We start from the raw sequence: 16,195 nt of genomic DNA on the forward strand, positions 1-16,195 counted from the left end.
CTTTTCTAACATGACTGACAACAAAATAAGTGAATATGTATAATACGCGCTTGGATCGGATTGGTATCGGTATCGGCCAAAACTCAAGGCTGTAATATCGGTATCGGATCGGAAGTGAAAAAGCTGGATCGGGACATCCCTATCGCTCAGTGTGTGACGTGCACTTGTAGATAAAATATAGGCCTATATTGAAGGTTCATTAGTACGGTTTTGTATTTCTCTGTAATGTAGCACATTGTTAACAATATTACTGATACTATTCTTACTCACACCTTCAACTCAAACCATTGTGTTGCCCCGCCCAACATATATAATTTATTAACTTAATTAATATCGTAAACATGCAGGGGGACTACTCAGCTAATGGCCCTAAATGACAACTATTGGTCAACTAGGAAAGTTCTTAGTCGGGGGCAGCCCTACTGTAGACCCATGATTACAATAAAAGCAAAGTTTATGAATAATGACCATAAATTAAGCTTCAAATATTTGCAGGTAATTCTCCCTGAAGCTTCAAAGCCCCAAAAAAGGCATTCAGGACAGGCCTATGAAGCAAGATGTTTGCTCCATGCACTAGCTAGGTGAACTGTTGTGGATGGGGTTCAAACCTCACACTATTTGACAAACATTCATTTACTGTCAGAATGAAACACACACAAACCTTGTTTTGGGGCATAACGGTTCTGCAGGCCATGTCCCAGGTAAGAGAGAACATGACTGGCATGTAGCCACTGACAAACGGTTTGTGTCTGCCTCCCTCCTCCTTGCTCAGAACATACACCTGTAAAACAGGAGGCAACAACATGTCCACACACAATCAGCTTTGTCAGCAGACATATGGTGTCTTTAACTCAGTGAATGACCTCGCAGTCATTACTGTGGCATCTGGCCAGTGTCACAGTTTGCCTTTAAAACTGCTCTTTGGTCATTAGTCATGTAAAAAATATGACTTTTGGCTTGTCAGTAGTTTAACACTAGCCATTTAGATTTACTGACTATTCAAAAATATTACAAATTAATCATAACTACTGCAACTTTGTGCTCTCAGACCTGGGCCTTGATTTTCTGGTAAGCTTTGATGGATCCTGGTTTGCACATCACCATCCCTCTCCTGAGATCCTCTCTCTTCAGTCCTCGGACCAGAGCACCCACGTTATCTCCTGCCTCTGCGCGATCCAACGACTTGTGGAACATCTCAACACCTGAGCAAAACAGGATGGACGGACATCAAAGTGAAATCCCTGTGTATACCCCAATACTCACAGAGAACACACCAATATCAGACTGGTCCTCAGCAGCCTTTCTGGATCAGATATTCTTTGTCTACGCTCATTATAACACTCATCTTTTCTTCATCAATGTACAAAGTGCTGGAGGACACTTAAAAGATTGTTCCTCATACATGCAGAAAGGTGACAAATACAACAAGCAAAAAATGTCTTCGCAAGGTGCAGGGGCCACTATGAGCCACAAACAACTTTAATGGTCTCAGGCATAAATTCTTCACTGTGTGTTTTGATGATGATGGTTAAGGGCACTGTCCAAGGCCCTGATATAATCTAAAATGGTCACACAGTTAGTCAGCAGACATGTGGACCTCTGCGACAATGTAAATGTTGACTAAACATGAACAGTGTTCACAGTGTCAAAGGCATATGAATTTGAGCATTTACTGCGCACTTTGCAAAAATGGGTTTCATATTAAATGTACGCCTGTATCTAAAAAGACAACTGGCATATGGACATCTTGGATCTGTAAAGACTGCGTAATTCTTTTTCCTTTTCATACACTTGAGGATGATGATTTTGCCTCCTACCTGCTAGACAGACATGACTCAAAAATCATAGACATTGATAATATGATGTTTAACCCATTTGATTTAAATCATAAAAATGATGAAATCTTGTCATGATTCAAATTTTGATCCTGATATAAATTTTTTCTCAACACACTCTAATCTAGGTCAATGTCACTACTATAGAGAAAGTCAATTTAAGTCGTATATTAAATCACTTTCAACAAAGTCAAATTTTTTTTCATTACTGCATCTTAATGCTCGTAGCTTACCAAAAAATTATGACCAGATTGTGCATTATTTATCACTCTTAGAACATGACTTTTCAGTAGTTGCTTTAACAGAAACGTGGCTTACTGAGGAAACTAAGGATTTATATGGAATGTTATCGTATAATTCTATTCATGCTGTTAGGGAACATAAAATCGGAGGTGGTGTTGTAGTTTTTATACATAAAAAACATCACTTTGAGAATAGACCTGATCTTTCCCTTAAATCTGATAAAACTGATATAGAATCGGTGTTTATTGAAATCTCATGCTACAACAATGGGGAAAATGTGATTGTAGGTGGTATATATAGACCTCCAGACACAGACATAAATAGTTTTAATGTTAGTTTGAACAATACCTTGGAGCAAATAAATAAGGAGGGGAAAACATGTTATATTCTTGGGGACTTTAATATCAACCTTTTTAGGGCTGAAAATCATTCTCCTACAGAAGATTTTTTGAATAATTTATATGCAAATTATTTCTATCCAACCATCAGTAAACCAACAAGAGTGACAAATAAATCTGCATCCTTGATTGATAATATATTGACAAATTCCATTCAAAATATGACAAATTCAGGAATATTATATACAGATATCTCTGATCATTTTCCAGTCTTCCAACTTACTACGATTGGTGGAACCAAAACTGAAAATCAAGTTGTTACAGAAACGTATAGAAAATTCAATGTAAGTAACAAACGTAAATTTAAGGATATGTTGGAGAAGATATCTTTTGAAGATGTATATACGGAGAATGATGCAAATTTAGCCTACAACTTATTCATGAAATCATTTAATTCTGCATTCTTTAAAAGTTTTCCATTAGTAACTTCCTTTAAAAGATTGGACAAAGATAATAACAATGGTTGGTTTACTACTGGTTTAAAAAAATCAGCTAAAATAAAAAACAAACTTTATAAAAAATATATTTTATGTCCTACACCCCTTAATCTAGCAAATTATAAGCTATATAAAAATAAATATAATCATCTTCTTAGAATGGCAAAAAAGAGTTTTTTCAGTGATCAATTTAAGAATTCTGCAAGTAATATCAAGGCCACATGGAAAATTATAAATCAATTACTACAAAAGAAAAAAACATCAACAAATTTTCCTCCTAGTTTTTCTCATGGGAAAACATCCATTACAAATCCCTTTGATATTGTTTGCAAATTCAATGAGTTTTTTGTAAATGTGGGAGTCTCTATTTCAGAGAAGATTGGGAATACGAACGAAAGTCCAACTGATTATATAAGAGGTTGTTTTCCATCAGTTTGCCATTTTGAACCTCCAGATAACAAAGAGATAAATGATATTATAATAGCCTTAAATAATTCTGCCGCAGATCATGACGGAATTACTGCATCCCTTGTTAAAGAGGTAAAAGAACTAATTCTGAAACCATTATTACATATTTTTGCGGTATCCATGGAAACTGGTGTTATTCCCTCTGATCTCAAGATTGCAAAGGTTATTCCAATTTTTAAGTCAGGCGATCCAGGGTTTTTTACAAATTACTGTCCCATTTCAGTTCTTCCTTGCTTCTCCAAAATTTTAGAAAAACTGGTATATAAACGTATTCTTAAACACATAAACACATATAAAATACTGTATGAACACCAATATGGATTCCGTAAAAATCATTCTGCCCATATGGCCCTCTTACACCTAGTTGACAAGATTTATACTGCTTTAGAGAAGAAGGAGTTCGCCTGTGGTATTTTTCTGGATCTTTCAAAAGCATTTGATGCTGTCAATCATGACATTTTACTTACAAAAATGCATAGATATGGATTTCATGGCCATGTTCTGAAGTGGCTTAGTAATTATGTACATAATAGACTGCAATATGTCAGTTTAAATGGTATAGAGTCTGAGAGACATATGATACAATGTGGGGTTCCACAAGGTTCCATTTTAGGGCCATTATTGTTTCTTATACATTAATGATCTTGCAGCAGTATCAAATACTTTATGTCCAATATTATTTGCAGATGATACCAATTTACTTATTTCCAATAGAAATTTTTCTGCACTTATGACTTAAGTAAACAATGGCCTTCATGCATTTTCAAAATGGTTTCAAATTAATAAATTGGCATTAAATGTGAAAAAATCTCATTTTATGATATTTGCAGGGAAAATGAATTATAATTTGGATTCAGTGAAAGTGCATATTGATGGCGAAGTAATGATTAAAGTTTCATCAACAAGATTCCTAGGAATATTAATTGATGAGAAACTTACTTGGAAAGAGCATATTAGTTTTGTTTGCAACAAGGTCACAAAATCTCTGGGGATTATTAGAAAAATTAGCGCTTTCGTACATTCATCTTGTTTTTTAACATTATATTATAGTCTGGTATATCCATATCTCACCTACTGTAATATTGTATGGGTCAGTACTTTCCCCACATATCTTCATAAAATTCTACTGCTGCAAAAGCGTTTTGTCTGAATGGCTACTTTTTCCAAGTCATGTGCCCCAACCGCTCCACTTTTTTTGAAATGTAATGTACTGGCTATTTTTGACTTAAATATTCTTCAAATATGTACATTTATTTTTAAATTGAAGTACATGGGTACAGACTTGCCACAAAGTTTCCAAACACTTTTCATTTGTAATTCTCAAGTCAATTATTATTCAACCAGACAAATCAATAACTTGTACCTACCAATGTATCATACATCTCGAGGACAGTTTTCATTAAGATACCGTGGAGTCCAATTATGGAATACAAATTTGCATTTATTAACCGATTCTATGTCTCTATCTAGATATAAAATGAAACTCAAGGAAGCTTTGATGTCAAAGAGATTTGGTATTGTAGAAGCTTGACTGACTTATGTTTTCAACATGTGTGCTGTTTTGTGATTTTATGTTTTTTCTCAATGTTTGAATTTAATATTAATTAGGTAGAAGATATTTTGTTGATGCTTCACACTGCATTGTTAGTATTATTACTGTTATTATTTTAATTTTATTTTAATTTTCCTAGGTGGGGTTTTTAGATAAGCCCGTAATGGGTTTCTACCTCACCTGCACATGTGATGTATTTGTTGCTTTTATATTTGAATTTTCTTTAAGAATGTGTTAATAAAACAAAACAAAAACAAAACAATAAACACGAAGTATAAATTGAGCTTAATACATCAGACCATAACTTTGCTAAATCTAATCTATTCAGGTATTTTCTTTAATTTGTCACCTGTCTAGACATTTGTCACGTTTTGGTTCATGTGCTTTGTAAATAGCACAGGAGCTTCTCCTCTGAGTTTCTGTTGCTTTTTCTTTCACTTACCTACAACCACTGACTTGAAGCTGCGATTGAAGCCCACAAACTCACACTCGTCTCCTTTCTTGATGACACCTCTCTCCAAAGTGCCGGTCACCACCGTGCCCCTGCCTGAAAGACAAAGTGGTAAAACTCAAATATAGAGCAAGTACCTTTTTTCTATTACTGTCATCTGCCTCTTTACAGTTGTGAGTCAACTATTTGCAATCTTGAAATACAGCATTTTTACAGCATGTAGTCAACTTTAGCTAGAGCCTCAAATCACAGTGTATCCTCTGTCTCACTGCCGTCCACTATAGACCTTCTCACCAGCAGGAGATCGGGCAGCAGTTCCAGAGACAGGCCCCATTCAGCAACTGCAGCTACCTCCCCGCTCGATCAGCAGACTTTCTGTGGCTGCCATCTCACAGGCTGGCCACCAGCCTGGCGTGACACTGGGCGCTGGGGGGTTTGCGCTGGCCAAATTTGAGGTGCTGCAGCTTAAGGTCTTACTCCATAGCTACTGCCCGCGAGGCAGAGGGATTGTGGGGTGGCTAATAAGCTAATTCTTGTCTTAATGTTGTCTAACCCCCAAATTCCACCAGATGCGTGTTGGTTGCGTCTGCGCTCCGGAACGGCAGCGGAGCCAATCCATTTCAATTCTAGTCAATGTGTGTGCTTCCACCGGCTGCAACTGTGCTGTGTTCTGGCTCCATCACAGCTGCGGCACTCCGGAGCCCTCCACAACAGATGCGCAGGACTTCTATTTTTGCCGGACGCCGGAGCACAACGCGCCAATTCAGCATAGAGCAGATCGTGCAGGGCAGGAAGTCGTGCACAGAAACAAAATAAAACACCCGGTTTATTTTCAAAATAAAACACGGCGGATCATATTTCCCTGCACTACACCTTGAAAACGTCATAATGGGCGGAGGCAGGCCTGAAGTCAACAGGTCAGAGTTTTCAGACATCATTTCACCCTGTAGACACCATGGACGAGGAGATGTTAATCATGGAGGTGCACCGAGATGTTTTCCTACTACTACTCTAGTTTTGTGGTTCTGTTTATAGAAACTACATCTTGTTATATCGCGTGATTATGCGTGAATTTGCGAGATCTCATGGGTTCTCGTGACTCCCGCTGTCTGGCGGAGCTGCACCGCTCCGCACAGCAAACGGAGCCGGTGGGTGGTGACGGACGGCGGAGCACGCAGCGGATAACCAGCGCTACCATTCCGTAACGGAAACGCATCCAGTGGAATTCCGGTATAATAAACATTGGCAAGGAGGGGCTGAGTGAATGCTCTGCGTGCAACTCTACATTAAAATAAGATTAAATAAATCAATATGGGAAACACTAGGTTACTGTATGAAGTGTGTATATGCTGCATTTCTTGCAATCTTTCATACCTGGGATTGAACAAACCCCTTCAACGGGCAGAAGAAAAGGTTTTTCAAGATGTCTTTCTGGGACAGGAACAAAAGTATCCACAACGTCTAAGAGATTCATCACTGCTTTCACGCCAAGCTCAGGCTCTCTGTTCTGAGATGAGGACAAAAGAAAAAAAAACAGTCGGTCCACACCCAGATGCCTCCCGTAAGAGGCTCAAAATGTACCACAGTCACAGGATTTTGCTGACTTAACAGCTAATTGACAAAACCTCAAAAAAGGAGTTGAAAAAGTTGTAAACTACAAGTGGTTATGATCAGCAGATTTGCAAAGTATTATCTAAATTATAGGACAATTGACTTCCAGTGTTCCCTCACCTCCAGGGCACAGAGGGCTGAGCCAATCACAACAGGTGTGTTCTCGCCATCGTAGCCAAACTCAGTGAGCAACTCACGGATCTCAATCTCCACCAGCTCCAGCATCTCCTTGTCTTCCACGGCATCGGCCTTGTTGATGAAAACCACCACATGCTCAACACCGATCTGCTTGGCCAACAGGAGGTGCTCTCGTGTCTGAGGCATCTGGCCGTCTGTGCCCGCAACCACCAGGATGCAGCCATCCATTTGAGCTGTGCCTGTGATCATGTTCTGAAAAAAGAAAGAGGTTGGTTTAATGAAAATGGGATTTAGTATGTTTTAAAGTAATTTCTAGACTAAATTAATGATCTTGAAATGTGTAAGAAAGACAAGAATTTTCATCAGCTAATATAACAACAAAGCTGCATCATTTTCAGCCCTTTCAAGGCCGGGGTATGTAGATGTAAAGCATATTACCTTGACGTAATCAGCATGACCAGGGCAGTCTGTGTGAGCGTAATGTCTGTTGGCTGTGGTGTATTCCACATGAGACGCCTGGATGGTGATTCCTCTGGCCTTCTCCTCGGGGGCATTGTCAATTTCCTCATACTTTTTATAATTAGCACCACCAGCATCAGCGAGCACTTAGGACCCAAAAACACAACAGAGTCACATTTCTGATTTCTTGTTTCACAAATCAAGAAAAATGTAGCTTAGGCTATTAGTTGTAGGTCAGTGGTACAAATTCAGTTTTCAGGTTAAACAGAGAATTCACCATGTTGGATTTATGTTCATCTGGGCCGCTGAACAGCTAGAACATTAGGGATTTTACCTTTCGTGATGGCTGCAGTCAGGGTTGTCTTTCCATGATCAACATGGCCAATTGTTCCAATGTTCACATGGGGCTTGTCTCTGGTGTAGGTCTTCTTAGCCTCTGCAGCAAAGGTCCGCCTACTCAGAGGCACAGTACACTACGAGACAAAGTCAAACCCAGGAGTTATACACTTACAAAATGCATGTAAAACAAGCGTTGGATTGCAGTTTGTGTAAACACTCACCACTTTAAAGGAGCTGTGCAGGAGGCTTGGCGAGGACAGCTGAAGGGCTGAGAAGAGGGAATGGAAATATGAGAATAATATAAAATTAGACGATGGCTCAGTGTTTGACAGAATAATCTAGTGTAGCTCGTCATATAATTCCACCATTATGTGTTCCACTTAAACACTTTAGTCACAATATAAATATTTAGACTTCAAAGTGTGTTAGCTACATGACAGACATTGGCTAAGTGTCTCACACATCTGGTCCAATCAAAATCTAATGTAAACTAAACAACAAGGCAAAGCATCACTGACATTTTTGATGATAGGGATGGGACTGTGTCAGATATACAGTTTACGTTAGGTAACGTTAGCTAAAAGCAGCTCTGCAGCAGCTAACATTAAGCTAACAACCATTTGAACCAGACTCCAGTGTCACTCTCTTCAAATTAAGCTGATATCAGTTACCTCAACAGAGGGAATCGGTACTTATAACCTGTCTATAATATAAGATACTTATAATTATCATTCATCATCAGTCAGTCCTCATTCTCGGCTAACGTTAGCGGCACCGTTAGCTAACACTCACTTGTAACGTGACCTTGCTCTGCTATCGAAGAGACAGCAGCATATTTATTATGTTTCTACTAACGCGAACAAGATATTCTGCTGATCAAATAATGGCGCTAGGTATGAATTGTCACAGATGCATATAAAGTCAGTTACTATAGACGAATTAAACAATATTACCTGAGAAACAAGCACGCAGTCGCACAAGCGCCGCCATCTTGGATGGATTGGCAAATCAAAGACAACCAAAAATTCAGGAGAGTAACTGTCCAGCTCCAAAGCTGTCGGCCAAAGTAGGTTCGTGGTTAAATGGTATCCTTCGAAATGCGAAACACTCGCGAGCCGCTTCTTGTTCGGTGTGACAAACAACAACAACAACAACAACAACAACAACAACAATAATAATAATAATAATAATAATAATAATGATAATACACATCAAGTAATCACTCACTGAAGTCCTCTGGTAAACGAGAGTGCCAAAGTGTGGGTTCAGTATATTTAACTAATATTATTAATAATGATAATAATATAATAATCTTTCTTAAACAAGTTTGAAAAAACAAAGTTACAAAGCGCTTTACAGGGTTGAGCCAGAATTAAAACATTTCAGGACTAACTAAGGCAAATAAAATCAGACAAATAAAGTAATTGTCTACAAAAAGTAAACGAAATTTAAAAAAGAAGAGAAGCTGAATTGCGTTCATTTCTCCAAGTCGCTTATCTTATCTGTTACACAGGGGACACAAATGTCTTTATATATTTTTCGTACCTATATGCTTTTTAGAAATGTGCTAATGTTCAGTAAGGAAGTGTAAGATCTAAATAGGGTTTTAAGCTATTCATTAATCATGTCTCTTATAGTATTACATGTATGTAAATGAAGTCACACACTAATGTAATGTAATATCGATATTTCATGTAACACTGTTCCTGTTTGAGGCCAAAGAAAAATATTTTTCGTTGTTTGGGATTCTCCTCTCTTTTCACTGATACTCTCTGGATGTCGGCGTCCCAACGTAACTAACTTACCTTAAATACGTTAATACGGAGGAGTTTGCTGTTGTGCCTTTTAAATTCTAACGTTTTATCATTGTCAGTTTTATTCTATTATGATTTTGAGGGGCTAAATTATCAGAGAAAATGTTAAGGGGTGAAATGGCGTAGAGGTAAGGAAAGACTTCGGTTAATTTTTTTTTTTTTAAATGTAGTTTGCCAATTTAGTTCAAGGTTTACGGTACAGTATGGCAGCCTCCATGCCACTCGTGAGATCAGCTAGCTAGAACGTTCTAGCGGATTCATGTTCTTGAGTTTAAAAGGGAGTTAACTTGTCTCAAGACGTTATTGTGTTCATTTACTCAACGGTGATTTTAAGGACTCTTAAAAAGGTAAGTGGAATTATCTATGAATGAAACCATGTCGCCGGTTGTAGTAAACTAAAGGGTTATGCAGGTCTACTGTACTTAATAGCACGAATCTTGTGATGTATACTAATGAGCTGTTTGATCCTGAGTTTGGAATATTATGTTAACAGGCCCTGTCTACTGCACGTCATTTATGAATCCAGTTATCGTTGTCTTGCTGATGTTTCTTTCTTTCTTTCTTTCTTTCTTTTTTTTTTTTACCTCAATAGTGAATGTCATGGCAGAAGACAGACAACCCAGGAGATATCCTCGGAACCTTCAGGGTGTCATGCAGCTGGCAGTGGATGCTGGATCAGCTGCAGAGGGACCTGCTCCTGTTGAACCCATGTCAGAGGAGGTAAAGGCCTGATAGTTATAGGCTACATTTAAAACCTGAGAAGTCTTTGGACAGAGCCTTCTACACCCACACATTTTGTTGGGTTTAGACCAGAGTTATTATTATTTTGTGTTTTTCATTTTTCATTCATTGCTTTTCATTATTTTATTTTTATTTCATAATTTTTTTCTTGTCAGATTAGTTTGGTTTTAGTTTTAGAGTGGGTTTGTTACTTGGACCCATGAAGCTCTCTACCTTGTATCAAATGTAACTGAGATACATTCTTGTATTATTTCTTTGTCACAGAGGAAAACATGGTTGAGAGACGCTCTTGCAGAAGTCTGCAAAGGGCAGATGGATGAAGTGGAGCAGATGAAGCAGTGCTTGGCCGTCTTACGGCAAGAGGGATTGAGTGAAAGGGAGACAGAAGGAGAGGATGAGAGGGATGAAGAGGATGAAGATGAGCGTGAATCAGCCTTTGAGATGCTCTCAGAGTTGTGTGAGAACCTGGACAATGCTAGAGGTTTGTAATAAATGGTATTAGAATTGACATTTCCCAGCAGTCTGTAGATCAGATGTTAGCATGGCTATAAATACTATTGGTTGTCTCTGTCCTGACTGTGTTCCTCTGTACTTCACAGACTTTATGACTCTCGGTGGACTGGATTTGTGCGTCTCCCAGTATCTGTGTCATGCCCAAAGTGGACTGCGGTGGCGTGCTGCACAGCTTCTTGCTTCCTGTGCCCAGAACATGCCGCAGGTGCAGGCCCACCTGTTAAGCATGGGGACACTGCCAAAGCTGCTGCAGCTGACAGACTCAGACCCCAACCCCACCGTCAGAGTAAAAGCCCTTTACGCAGTGTCATGTAAGTGTCTAAGACAGAACTTGCATAAGGCTCAACCCTGTCTACTTGAAACTGGCTGATAATGATACTGACTGTTAGTTAAAGCAGAAACATTAGTTGGTTTTCTGACGGCATTGAAAGAGAGAGCGTAAAGCTTTTAGACTGGATTGTAATACCATTTGCATTTATGTTGCGTGACGATCAGGATGTAGTACGCCTCTCAACAAAATTGTAACTGCGTCCTGTTGTGACTTTAGGTCTGGTTCGAGAGCAGGAGGCAGGACTTCAGGCGTTCTTGTCCCATGATGGCTTTTCAGTGCTGATGCGAGGCATACAGTCGGACAGCGAGAAGCTCAGGACTAAGTCGGCGTTCCTTCTGCTCAACCTGCTGACGTCACATCCCGAACAAAAAGGTAAGTGTGAGAGACAGGATGGTGCTGTTAAACTAAGCTGGGGATTTTTTAAACTTTATTTATTGTCAATAAGCTGGCATTGTGATACTACAAGTTCTCCAATTTGTTGGAGCTATAGTAGCCCTTCAGTGCTGAGTGACGCACCTGTTCAATGGAAGAAAAGGATTTTTCTTACTGTGTGACTGCTTTCTATAAAACATAGCGTAATTGTAATGATCCATTATCAAAATAAACAGATGACTTTACTTTGAGTAGCACATAGTATAGCTCATATCCAGGTCCCTTCTTCATAGAAGCAAGAATGCTTTTACATACTGGCTTTTAAACCAGAGGGTGGCGGTCGGATTGTTTTCATCTGCTGCTCATGCTCAGCCATCTTTACCAAAACTCAACAAGTAGCCTAGCTTACAATGCACATGTTTACGTCCATTATATTTCAACTGGTTCAGCCATAAGGAACATGCAGTCTCAGCCTTCTTACAGGTGATCATAATGTCGAGCATTGGATTTTAAATTTCAGATTATTGACTTTTTTGCATTGAGACATAATCCTTTGTGATGCATCTAAGAATCTGCTTTTCCCCCTTCCCCTATATGTTACTGTCTTTGTTTGCAGTCAGTAGTATAAAACAACTAAATATGAATTTAAATGAGCAAAGAAAATGTTTTTATTCTTGCATATATGATTCTGAGGCATGTTTTAATTAATTTAAGAAGATTAAGAAATCCAAACTACTAATGTAATAGACCACACTGACTTGAGCCACAACCAATCCTTTTAGTAAGTCAATAGATCGAATGCTAAACTAGGGCATTCTGGAACCGTCCCTCACTTTGCCCACTTTGTGCTCTGATCAGCGACACTACACAAATGCTGTCGACCCAGTTATAGCAAGCAATAATGTGGCTAACACTAGTTATGTTTTGCACCTCTGAGCAAATTGAGCCTCCTTACAATGAGCTCTGATCATTTCATGATCTATTCAAAACAACACATATTGTTGCTCTAATCTCATATTACAATGAATGCAAAGTTGACGTCACTTGTTGTTAAATGTTTAGAACGGGAGTGCCATCCTGATAATTACGTCTTTAATCATGGGTCTGATATATTTATGTTTATATTTATACCTGTATCTATAACTGTTTTTATCTATCTCCTTCCTGCAGACACAGTTGTCTCCATGGGTATGGTAGAGCAGCTGGTATCTGTTCTTCGCACATCACACTCACCTTTTCATGAACATGTGCTTGGAGCCCTTTGCTGGTAAGAAACACACTGCTCTCGCCATCACTCACAAGTGACTTTAATTTGTGGTTCACATTAGTAATTATAGTCTTTTATGTGTCTGATGTCTGTCTAGTCTGGTGGAGGACTGTCAGCAGGGTCTCAAAGACTGCAGGAATCCTGCTCTGGGTTTGGAGGAATTACTCAGACAGCGATCCAGAGAGCTCCAAGGAAAAGAAGAGAGTCAGGTAATTCCTATGTCTCATTCTGGTGTTGAAATATGGTAAAACTGGGTTCAAGTATTTTGTGAAATCAGGCCTGCAATAGTTTAAGCCTTTTTTATTTTAAAAAGCAAGCAGAGGATGGTTGAGATTGACAGTTGTCTTTTCTTATGTATAAAGCTACTGCTGAATGAGTGCAAAATCTAGTGTTGTGGAAATGTTGTGCACAGACACAAGTCTAAACAAGAAGCAACCAATTTTGACTAAAACATTTTCAAGTGGATACTTCTATATAAGTGATTATAATTTCTAGTTCAATGCAGGTATCAGTTCTTACAGATCTTTAGGATTAGATTTAATTCTTGCCAAGAAATCATTATTTAAAGTCACATTTTTGTTTCCAACAGGAAGAACTGGACTTCTGTGAGCGTTTGAAGGTTATGTGTTTCCGTGGGCAGCAATCAGATGACAATGGGATGGATCGCTGAAGTCCGGTTTACCTCACCTGTTTTAGTATCAGCGTGCAGAGATGTAACACAACATTCAAGATCTGGATTGTGAATGTTAAAGCAACGTTTTTTGTCTGTCACAACAAATGTAGTCCATATTTTGCATGTCATGCAGGAAATGGATTTTTCTCTGTAAATAACCTAAATGTATAAAATACTTTTCAAGTTAGCTGTTATTTAAGTCCATTGTTTTCAGTTGTCCATATCTTGTAACACCAAACATCTCCAGTACAGGTAGTATGCAAACCCATACTCCAATGTTAATGTAGTTACGTGTTCAACTTCAATCTGCAACCACACCACTACATGCCACCGTTACACACTATACCTTTAAAACAGGCCTCAGAATAATGGATCATTGTTTATTTTTTTTTACACCATAATTATTTATTTATTGATTGATTGATTATTAGCAAAACAAATAGGTGTATTTATATACATAAAATGGGCAGCTCAAGAAATGGAAAACAATGCCATAACCACATGCACAATCTTCACGTAAATATGTATGTTATGCAAATTACAATATTTTGGTACAAATCACAGAATACAGATGTTATTCTTAGCTAATATTTGTGGAGTTTCTTTTTTTAAAATGCTTTGACTATATGATTATTCAAATGCAAACCAGAAATGCATAGTAAAATATCTTGACTTTGCAAACTGCTCTTTTACTTCATCTTTTGAACACACATAGTAGCTGTCAAGCACTGACCAGTAGGCAAATGTCTTCATTTTCCTCTTTTACTGTATTTGATGGGTTCATATTTAAAACTCCAAGACCTACAAGAAGTATATATAGACAAGTTTAAGATTTTACCAGAGTGATGAAGATACTAAAGACACTAGGGATGCCACAGGGATGCAGTTTAGGACCTCTTCCATTTTGCAAAATCGTCCTTGTTCTCTACTGCCTTTACATCGCCCACAGCTATTAGTAGCTGTGCCAAATAATATGTCACCATGACAATAGCGTTACTATGCTCCATTGGTGCTGTCACCTTGAAAATTTGCATAGCCAGTGACATGTCAGACACCATGAAGCTCAAACTTCCTAAAAGTGTCACTGTCTGGCAGGTTCTGATGGCTAATGCCCCCATCAGAGAAATTAAGGCAACGTAGACCCCCACAGCTGGAATCAGTATGTCTGAGTTTGGTGTCTTCTGCACGAATGGATATATGTAAATGTAGAAACCTCCACCAGCCAGGAACAGGATTGGATAGAGAATACGGGTCCAGGAGGAAGAGGAATGTGCTGCGTAGCGACTGGAGAGGAAGGTGAGTGAGTACAGCAGATGAGCCACAGCAAATGCACCCATTCCTGAAACCGATGTTTGAGATGTTAAGAACATAAAATAAGTTAATATGTTAAAAATGGCAGGTAAATGCATTCATTTGCAACATGCAAACCTTTGCAGCTTGAATTTACAGGGTTAGATTGATCACACTGAAAGACTGCCATTAATATTTTTATATATAAATATGCACTGCACATTTAATTCAGCTTAATTTGTATTTTGAAAATGTCCTACTTCTTTCCTCACTCGTGCAAACAAGGCTCTTACCATGCAGAAAAAGTTCAGGCCAAACCAGGCAGCAGTCACCAACTGCAGAGAGGAGCAGTCCTCCCATCACACCCAGGACACTCTGACCTCCATTCCAGCTCAGCACTACTGCAGCCAATAGAAGGGTTGGTGCTGATTTGACACCTGCCAGCGTGATGGATGCGGGTGTGTCAGGAGTCCACAGGTAGAAGTACAGACCTGTGGCCAAAAAGAAGGGCAAAAGAGAAAAAAGGAGAGCACAGGACTGATAGAAAGAGAGGGACAGAAAGAAACAGGGAGACAAGTCACACACTATGAATATTAAAAAATTATGAGTTGAGACAATTTTATACTTTCCATGTGGAAAAAGTTGTTGTAAGTAACATAAACATCTATTCCTGACCAACTGTAATAGGAATAAATTATTTTAGGTACCATGTTTCTTCTCTGCCGCCTGTCATAGGCATCTGTCTCAAGGATGTCCATCGTCTCAGAGTCAGCACCGTCGTGGGCTCCAGCAGATGTCTCAGTTGAAAGAACCTGTCCTGTTACACACCTTCTATTTCGTCTGTCTTTGCAGTTTTTTGGTCAACACCACATATAATCCTCAGATGTTCTCGTCTAGATCTACTGTCTCGAATCTCTGCCGTGTCTCTCAGTCCGTTGGCATTTCACAGCAGTGAACTTTGGACGGATCCTTGCTGTCTGATAATCAATGTTCTCCGGGGTTTGAGTTCTCATGGACAAACAGCTGACCTTTGACCTCTCCAGCTGGAATATATTGGTGACATCAACACATGAGGGGGCAAAGTTGAACAAGTAGTAAACTCAAATATGATAACACTTGTTTTCTTACTTTGCATGTAAACGTCTGATGATTGCTGGTAATGACAAATTAATTGTGGGAAAATGGCCAGAAAGTCACTTCCTTTGGGGAAATATTTTGAATCATATCTTTAAAGCTTGTCGGTAAAGGCATAGATTTTACCCC

General features: G+C 38.8%; 3 protein-coding genes across 3 annotated transcripts in view; 1 reads left to right on the forward strand and 2 right to left on the reverse strand.

Moving 5' to 3' along the window:
* Nucleotides 1-8,988, reverse strand: part of tufm (Tu translation elongation factor, mitochondrial) — an 11,177-nt gene extending 2,189 nt beyond the window's left edge. Inside the window, exons 1-9 of the mRNA XM_050069643.1 lie at nt 8,885-8,988; nt 8,153-8,199; nt 7,927-8,065; nt 7,572-7,738; nt 7,116-7,385; nt 6,759-6,891; nt 5,376-5,480; nt 1,051-1,202; nt 662-781 (exon numbers count right to left, since the gene is read on the reverse strand). Coding sequence (XP_049925600.1) covers nt 662-781; nt 1,051-1,202; nt 5,376-5,480; nt 6,759-6,891; nt 7,116-7,385; nt 7,572-7,738; nt 7,927-8,065; nt 8,153-8,199; nt 8,885-8,921 — 1,170 coding nt within the window. The 5' untranslated portion in view covers nt 8,922-8,988. The remainder of the gene's footprint in view (nt 1-661; nt 782-1,050; nt 1,203-5,375; nt 5,481-6,758; nt 6,892-7,115; nt 7,386-7,571; nt 7,739-7,926; nt 8,066-8,152; nt 8,200-8,884) is intronic.
* Nucleotides 8,989-9,936: 948 nt separating this feature from the next.
* On the forward strand, nt 9,937-13,834 carry hspbp1 (HSPA (heat shock 70kDa) binding protein, cytoplasmic cochaperone 1). Its single transcript, XM_050068398.1, has 8 exons — nt 9,937-10,092; nt 10,338-10,465; nt 10,751-10,967; nt 11,086-11,310; nt 11,547-11,702; nt 12,873-12,969; nt 13,067-13,178; nt 13,559-13,834. Exons 2-8 carry the CDS (start codon nt 10,346-10,348, stop codon nt 13,637-13,639), a joined length of 1,008 nt encoding a protein of 335 aa, XP_049924355.1. The 5' UTR covers nt 9,937-10,092; nt 10,338-10,345; the 3' UTR covers nt 13,640-13,834.
* Nucleotides 13,835-14,268: 434 nt separating this feature from the next.
* tmem86b (transmembrane protein 86B) lies at nt 14,269-15,920 on the reverse strand. Its single transcript, XM_050068403.1, has 3 exons — nt 15,640-15,920; nt 15,226-15,469; nt 14,269-14,981 (listed from the first exon to the last, which is right to left on the reverse strand). The coding sequence occupies exons 1-3, from the start codon at nt 15,688-15,690 to the stop codon at nt 14,530-14,532; spliced, it is 747 nt and encodes a 248-aa protein (XP_049924360.1). The 5' UTR covers nt 15,691-15,920; the 3' UTR covers nt 14,269-14,529.
* Between the last annotated feature and the right edge of the window lie 275 nt (nt 15,921-16,195).

The sequence above is a fragment of the Epinephelus moara genome, chromosome 18 (assembly GCF_006386435.1).
Source record: "Epinephelus moara isolate mb chromosome 18, YSFRI_EMoa_1.0, whole genome shotgun sequence".
In the NCBI taxonomy this organism is placed as follows: Eukaryota; Metazoa; Chordata; class Actinopteri; order Perciformes; family Serranidae; genus Epinephelus; species Epinephelus moara.

Coding starts and splice junctions, on each gene's coding strand:
- hspbp1 (XM_050068398.1), top strand. CDS start 10,346: ATGGCAGAAGACAGACAACCCAGGAGATATCCTCGGAACCTTCAGGGT. Junction 10,466..10,750: donor TTGAACCCATGTCAGAGGAG/GTAAAGGCCTGA, acceptor TCTTTGTCACAG/AGGAAAACATGGTTGAGAGA. Junction 11,311..11,546: donor AGCCCTTTACGCAGTGTCAT/GTAAGTGTCTAA, acceptor TTGTGACTTTAG/GTCTGGTTCGAGAGCAGGAG.
- tmem86b (XM_050068403.1), bottom strand. CDS start 15,690: ATGGACATCCTTGAGACAGATGCCTATGACAGGCGGCAGAGAAGAAAC. Junction 15,470..15,639: donor GGCGGCAGAGAAGAAACATG/GTACCTAAAATA, acceptor TCTTTCTATCAG/TCCTGTGCTCTCCTTTTTTC. Junction 14,982..15,225: donor GCCTGAACTTTTTCTGCATG/GTAAGAGCCTTG, acceptor CATCGGTTTCAG/GAATGGGTGCATTTGCTGTG.